Source organism: Poromitra crassiceps (assembly GCF_964638095.1).
Source record: "Poromitra crassiceps genome assembly, chromosome: 19".
Lineage (NCBI taxonomy): Eukaryota > Metazoa > Chordata > Actinopteri > Beryciformes > Melamphaidae > Poromitra > Poromitra crassiceps.
Window position 1 is genome coordinate 4,574,296 of NC_139646.1, and position 8,002 is coordinate 4,582,297.

At 42.2% G+C, this 8,002-nt stretch overlaps 1 protein-coding gene across 1 annotated transcript in view; it reads left to right on the forward strand.

Moving 5' to 3' along the window:
- Nucleotides 1-7,749, forward strand: part of LOC310793495 (E3 ubiquitin-protein ligase TRIM35-like) — a gene marked incomplete at both ends in the record, with an annotated part of 18,733 nt that extends 10,984 nt beyond the window's left edge. The window contains 4 exons of the mRNA XM_083655297.1: nucleotides 5,972-6,013; nucleotides 6,124-6,278; nucleotides 7,083-7,115; nucleotides 7,588-7,749. Of these exons, the coding sequence (XP_083511423.1) occupies nucleotides 5,972-6,013; nucleotides 6,124-6,278; nucleotides 7,083-7,115; nucleotides 7,588-7,749 (392 nt within the window). The remainder of the gene's footprint in view (nucleotides 1-5,971; nucleotides 6,014-6,123; nucleotides 6,279-7,082; nucleotides 7,116-7,587) is intronic.
- Nucleotides 7,750-8,002: the final 253 nt, after the last annotated feature.

An 8,002-nucleotide genomic window follows, 5' to 3' on the forward strand; every position in this document is an offset into this window, starting at 1 on the left:
CAGTAGCTGGAGTTGAGAGAGGAACTTATGTGTTTCCACAAGTCAAGTCAAGTCAAGTTTATTTATATAGCACATTTCATACATAAGCAATTCAATGTGCTTCACACGACATTACAGACATTAGAGAATAAAAGAAGATAAAAAGACAATTAAAAGCAAAAAAGCAATAAGATGCTTCACGTTTGGTCAATACAGGAAAATAATAGGATAAATAGACATTACAACAGTTAAAAGCGGTGCTAAACAGAAACGTTTTTAGACCATTTTTAAACATAGGAAGTGTTGGGGAAAATCTGAGGGCCTCAGGCAGGTTGTTCCAGCTAACAGCAGCACAGTGTGTAAAGGCGGCCCTGCCCTGGTTCCAGTGGATCCTTGGGACAGCTATTAGGCCGGACCCAGCTGACCTGAGAGGTCTAGTTGGTTCATAGCGAGGGAGGAGATCTGCTATGTATTGTGGGCCCTAGGCCGTTGAGTGATTTGTAAACTAAAAGAAGGATTTTAAATTTAATTCTGTAACCTACAGGGAGCCAGTGTAGAGATTTAAGAACAGGGGTAATATGATTAGTCCTCCCAGTCCTAGTTAAGACCCTAGCAGCAGCATTTTGAATGAGCTGGAGTTGCCTAAGTTCTTTATTTGAGAGACCGGAAAAAAGGCTGTTACAGTTAGTCCAATCTACTGTAAATAAAGGCATGAATTAGTTTTTCTAAGTCCTGACTGGACATGAAGTCCCTAATCTGAGCAATGTTTTTAAGATGATAAAAAGCAGATTTTCTGACCGACTTAATGTGTGAGCTGAAATTAAGATCGGAGTCGATGATAACTCCAAGGTTTTTTACTTGGTCCTTTGGCTTCAAGGAAAGAACTTCGAGGCAGGCTGCAATTTGAAGTCGTCGTTCTTTCGGACCAAAAACGATCACCTCAGTTTTGTCTTTATTAAGCTGGAGGAGGTTTTTACACATCCAGTCGTTAATTTGATCAATGCACTGACAGAGTGAGTCAATGGGAGCATGATCGCCTGATGAAAGAGTTATGTAGAGTTGTGTATCATCTGCATAGTTATGGTAGGCTATATGGTTTCTGTGCATAATTATAGCTAAAGGGAGCATGTATAGATTAAATAGAACAGGCCCCATGATGGATCCCTGAGGGACCCCACATATCATTTGAGTTACGTCGGAAGTGTAATTGCCAATGGATACAAAGTAATTTCTGTCCTGGAGATACGTTTTAATGGAGGGCCGTACCAGAGAGCCCCACCCAGTTTTCTAACCTGTCTAGTAGAATTGAGTGATCGAAGGTGTCGAACGCAGCGCTAAGGTCTAACAATACAAGAATTGAATTTTTTCCAAGTTTCCAAGTTTATTCTGATGTCGTTGAGAACCTTAGTGAGTGTACTCAGTACTGTGATGGGGACGGAAGCCTGATTGGAATTTGTCTAGCAGATCATTTGTGGTTAGGAATCTGTTTAGCTGAAGATAAACAGCCTTTTCAATGATTTTGCTTATGAATGGGAGATTTGATATTGGTCTATAGTTATTAAGTAATGAGGAGTCAAGACTACGCTTTTTAAGTAAGGGTTTGATTACTGCAGTTTTCAGAGATTCAGGAAAAGTGCCGGTCAAGAGGAAGCAATTAACTATTTGTATAAGGTCAGACGAAAGGCAGTTATAGACGCTTTTAAAAAAGCTAGTCGGGCGGGTGTCAAGGCAACACGTGGATGACTTAAGGCCATGCACAATTTCATCCAAAGTTTTTAGATCAATTGCGCTAAAGTGAGACAGACTTATTGAGTTAGTTAGGATCGGTGGGTATGGTGGACTGGCATCATTCTTCAGTGAGGAGCCACTGATGGCTTGTCTGATCTTGATGATTTTGTCATTAAAAAAGGCAGCAAACTCATTACATTTATCGGTGGAAAGGAATTCAGATGGTACACATAGCGGGGGGGTTAATCAGTCTATCAACAGTGGCAAACAGGGTACGGGCATTGCTTACATTTTTGTTAATGATGTCAGAGAAGTATGATTGTCTCTGATTTTTCAGCTCAAGGTTGTAGGAGTGAAGGCTATCTTTGTAAATAGTGTGGTGAACATGCAGGTTCGATTTGCGCCATTTACGCTCAGCTTTCCTGCAGTTTTTCTTCATATTCCTGACAGAGGCAGCATTCCTCCACGGTGCTTTAAGCTTGATAACGTTTTTGTTCTAACAGGCTATCAAAATCTACTACACTATCAATAACATTCAGGACAGTTGCATGAAGATATCAAGAATGTCATTGACAGAGGTAGGAGGGGTAGAAGAGGGGGAAGTTGTTAAAGGAGAGAAGAAACTTTCCATGAACAGAGAACTGGAGCTAGCAGTAATGTTACGTCTTTTGATGGTTTGTGATCTGGTAATGATTACAGGGGAGATCACCATTACAAAAAAGATACAGAGGTGATCGTACAGGGCGACATCGATTTTGGAGATAGATGAACATTTAAAACCCCTCGAGATGACTAAGTCCAGGGTATGGCCTCTGTTGTGAGTGGGGCCAGAGACATGCTGGGACAGTTCAAACGTCTCGAGTAAGGTCATCAATTCTTTACCAGAGTTGTCATTAGCGTTGTCAATATGAAAATTGAAATCTCCAGAAATAGATATGCAGTTGTATTCCATGGAAATTAATGACAATAGTTCAGCAAATTCATCAAAAAAGCTACTTGAGTACTAGCCTAACGTTAGCCACAGTACTAGCAAACAGGCTGGGCTGTGGCAGCAGAGCTAACCTCGCGTCACCAGGCTCTTCTACAGCAGAGCAGCCTCACTCACTCGGACACGCCCTCAATTATGCATAACTTTAAACCCTTATCAAATGTAAACGGGCGAGTTATCAAATATATTTCCCCCCCACACATGTTATGAAAAGGTGAAATCATCTATATAGACCAAAACCGTGTTAATGACCAGGCTGTAAATGGTTTAATTACAGTTAGAAGTTGGGCATTTAAACAGGAACAACGGGACTACTGAGCCCTGCCTCAAGTGGTCATTTGAGGAATTACAGCTTAAACAGAGACTTCCGCGTCCTCAGGGGAAAGGGGGTGGGGTTGCCCCTTGGTGTTGACATGCTGTCAAACTTTTTTTGCTGTTGTCACGAAGCCAACAGGCTCAGGTAGATCCCGGGCTCCGGGAATTCCTGATGTTGATCACGTAGCGAAAGGTTGCGGATGGTAGCTAGCAGGTGGGCTAGCTGGAAGGCTAGCCGGCTGCAACTTGGGCCCAGGGCTGCAGACAAGCCCAGCCAAGATTGCAGGCCAGCCCCGCTGGAGAGTTCCGCTCTGAAACAGAGTATTCGGCTCTTAACGAAGAATAATCCTTGTGGTAGTGAGGATGTGCCGCGATCCTCGAAGTGCCTAAAAACAAACCACACTGTATCGGGGAGGTTGTTGTTATTGCCGTCGGGGCTGCTAGCAGATTAGCTTCACTTCAAGTTCATTGGAAGTCCAGCTGCTAGGCACTTGCCTTCGGCACGGACCGGCTGGTCCGTTATTGCTCCTTGATCTCTCGCTAACGATCGCTGGTGGCTATGTTACAAGGCTAGGCGTAGCCTGTCAGGTCAGGAAACATCTACACTTTAGAATAACTCTTATTGAACGTAATACCATGTAAATTAAAACAAAAGTATTGCTTTTGCATGGAGGAGAGGGTGTTTATTATTCCTATACGGTCGAGCCAAGGCTCGGGGTCAGTGTGATATTTTCTGCTGTCCAAGTGTATTCAACTGTTTTGAAACCTCTGCTTCAGTAAAAACGACATATATTAATCTAATTCAGTGGTACTCACCCTCACCCTACTCAGGAGACACACTCACACACAAAAAAACTTTACAGGAGCCACAATCCAAAATAAGTCAATTTCCTTCCATTATTTTAATCGATTTTTATTTATTTATTTTAAGTAGGACTTAAAAGAGCCACAACTACCCATAGATGCATGTGGCTCTAGAGCAGGGGTGGGCATTTTTCCCCCCCTGAGGGCCATACTGACTTACATCAAGTAAGCAAAGGGCATTGGAGATTACCTGCCAATACTCCTGATTTTCGCGGGAGTATCCCTCATTTTGGCCACTAATAAGCCATTTTTGTCCATTTAGTCTGCCCTAATTATTTAATAAAAAAAAGTCCGGCTCTGTTACTGTAGGTCACTTCCTGAATAGTCTCGATGGCAAGCCTCCCCTCCCTTCTGGGGGAGGAGTTTGTCGCTGGTCACCATTATGGAATTGCGATGGGTGGTGCTTAGAGGCAGTGCCCTTGGAAAATAGTTTTCAACAATCCAACTTGCCATTTCCAGCGTGTAGCAATGAGCTAGTGTGTAGGTTTCTGCTGTTAGCTTGCCAGCTAGTTAGCGTTGTTGTTTTCACTGCGGTGGCAGGGGACTATTTACAGCGACACACAGAGAGGAGGGAGCGGAAGCCGCTCTGATTGACATGGTCGGAGCCAATGACAGAACTTCTTAAGCGGGGAGCGGAAATCCGGCAGCGTCTGAAATCGACGCTTCCAATGGGAGAGCAGCTGTAGAACAGGGAAGGCTTATGCCAGCAGCCTGTTTCCGTGCAGCAAACTTCTCTCATGGAAAGGTGGCCAGCCAGACTACTTCCTGTAAATTGGCATTGCTCATTTCTGCTCACGCACACATAGGTAATAGAGAGACTTTGCATTCTTAATATTGGAAACTTCATCTGAAGTCAAGTGTGTTGTGCAGCACAGTGCAGAGCGCCTTTAAAGTAGGCTACACCACAGAGATGTCTCACCGCCACCCTCTTCTCTTCTATTTAGCTGACAGTAACCCCGTCTGTCCCTCTTTCTTTAGAAGACTCCACAGGAAGGTGGAGAGTTGCACAACTTAACTTGATACTTTTATACTGAATTAAATTGTTTTATTTTTAGCAAGTTACATCAATGCTTCACACCCAGACGGACTACTACTCTATTCCTGGAATAAGAAAGAAAGAAAGACAAACTGTAGAACTTGCACTTTATTGATCAGAATGAAGACCATTTGTATCTTCTACTGTCTTCTTTATGGTAAGTCTGTTAAAAATAATAATGCATGTGTTCATTTATTCTGCCATTCAAGTTGAACAAGGGCACCTTAACACTTCAGTGTTATTTCATGTGTGGCAGCTATGTGCACTGTGGAGGCAGCAGACATCAATGTAGAGGGATTTGAGCAAGGTGAAGTCTCATTCAAATGCTCATTCTCAGTGGCATGGCACAACCACAAGTACATCTGCAAGGATCCCTGCACAGACAGCAGCCTACACTGATTTTCGTAGTGTCCAGTCGAAGAACAGAGAAGGAGAGAATTTCCCTGGTGGACTCAGGAAATGGAGACTTAACTGTCACCTTCACTCAGCTTGAGAAGTCAGACTCTGGGACATACTGGTGTGGAGTGGACAGACCTGGTCTAGATACATACCAAAGGGTGCACCTCGCTGTAAAGGATGGTAAATACATGATACTGTCACTTCAGAATCAGAATCACTTTTATTGCCACAACATGCAAATTAAATATGAGGAATTTGTCTTAGTCACTTTGAATGCCTCATATTCACCACAATGGTGAACCACTGATCATTATACTGGTCCTTCTTCTACACAGCCATTGTGATTGAAACAACAACTGACACTCCTGGAGTTTCTTCCACACGGACAACTCAGAATGTTTCCACGATGACACATCCAGTGTCCCAAATGGACAGGAGGACTACAAATATTTCAAAAGGTAGGAAAGGAAGGTAATCTGCTCTTACAGGCACTACTAAATGCAGACATACATCAATGTCATTGTCATCCATCTACTATATCTATCTATCTATCTATCTATCTATCTATCTATCTATTATCTAAAACTGCTCGTAGAGTTTAAACAACTGAACGATTATTAGATCCCACTTCTCTTACTATACTCTTTGATTTGCCCATGCAGCCTTAAACTGGCCTGATGGAAGAGAAGAGAACAACAGCACAGGTGAGTTACATCTTGGCCCATGTTAAGTTGCACACTCAAAAGTCAAGTGATGATTCCAGCTATTATGAATGTATATACATCAAGCTATTGTGTCCTTTCTGTTTGGTCAGACATTGCAGTGTATGCTGCTGGAGGCTTGGTTGCCAAAGTCATTGTCATGCTGGTTGTGCTGGTCGGGGCACTGAGCTACAGGAAATGGAGAGAAAGATCTAGACCACAAGTTAGCTGCAACACTGCAGACGTCATCACTGCAGCTGAAGGAGTGGTAGGCTACATACATATTATATTGTTTCCTCTAGATCAGTGGTTCTCAAACTGGGGTACGTGTACCTCTAGGGGTACATGGAGCTACTTGAGAGAGAGGTGAAAATGGTAAAATGTAAGAATACATCATGAAAATAAATACAACGTTAAGATAAATCTGCTCAGGAGGCACTAATTGCAACTCTTTCACTCCATTTCTTATTTTGTAATATTATATTCTTCAAAAGGTGGGTTATCATTCATTCCATGCATCATATGCTATAGTTTTCTCTTGCAGCTTTCTAAGCAACATGTTGTCGTCGGGTAAAGGGGGTAGCCTACTTGGATTCAGAAATCAGGGAAAGGGGGTACTGAAGGCAGAAAAACATTTGAGAACCAGAACCAGTGCTCTAGATGTCTTAATAAAATGACTTTCCTGAGCAGAACACCTGTCTTCTGCAAGAAACGAGTGAAATTAGTTTCCTATTGTAGCTCTGCTCATCATATTCACCTAAATCATTAAATAATTTTATTATTGAAAATACAATATTTATGATGTTACAAAAAACGTACATTTCTTTGATTTTCAAAATTGAGGCCAATGAGTGATGCTATTTTGTGCTATTTGAATATGTTTTTTTCTGGTATTGATATATCTATGACTATATGTAATCTATATACTGTATATAGAACAGATATGTTCTGCAAAATAGAATCTACTATACAGACACATTAATAAGCAATTGCACAAAATCTATTATAGAGCTGTAGAGCTCACTAGAACTAGCAGCAGTTAAAAATGTGTTTGTTTGTCCCTCCTCAACAGGCTGACTCTGTCTACGAGGAGATTGAAGAGGTGGTCAGACCAAGATGCACTGTGACACACATCACCCCCATGATCTACGGAAACACATTTCCATCTCAAATGTCTGAAGTCACTGATGATTACTCTCTTGGACACCAAACAAATAAATGTGCAGCATCTAAAATGACGACAAGCCGACCTACAGACAGATATACAAGCCACGTGCCAACTCATACCTTCACATCCCAACGTGATTCAACTGAATCAAGCCCATCAGTTTGGTTTGGTTTGAATCTCCAAAACAATTTGTCAGCAATGGTCTGAATTAATCTTAACGGGAATCTATAAGGTTTTCACCTTAGTCTAACCTACAATCTTCTCAATAGGTTTACATATACAGTATGGGGGAAGTAGGCTATAGAGTGCCAAAGTCACTCCGTCTTCCGGGTTAGGCATACGAACCAAGGGATTTTCCGCCATTCATTTTCATAGAAATTTTCGTAAAATACTTTTAAAAATATCACAGGCTGATTACAATGAGGAGAATGCAGAGCTAGATGTCCCTTCCACTCCGGATGCTGTGCGGCTGGATCCTGTAGCACCACATGTCGGCCCAGGACCCAATGAACCAGATGCCTCCCAATATGCTTCTGCCTACCAGGAACTGGACCCCAAAGGTCTGGAGTAATTGGGGGTGGGGTGCCGGGCGTGGGGTGGGGTAAGTGGGTGGGGTGAGGGGTGGGATGGGGGATCTGTTATTGCGTTGACAGCTAATGCAAATGTAGCCATTCAGGAGTGATCACAACTCTAGTGTATATTTTAAATCAAATAAAGTACAAATGTTTGAAGATATTTGAATTTGCATTCCTCTCCTTGTATGTCAGGTATTTGCTGTCACCTCTCAGTAGTAGGCTATGTAAAGTAAGTACAGCTTAATTTAT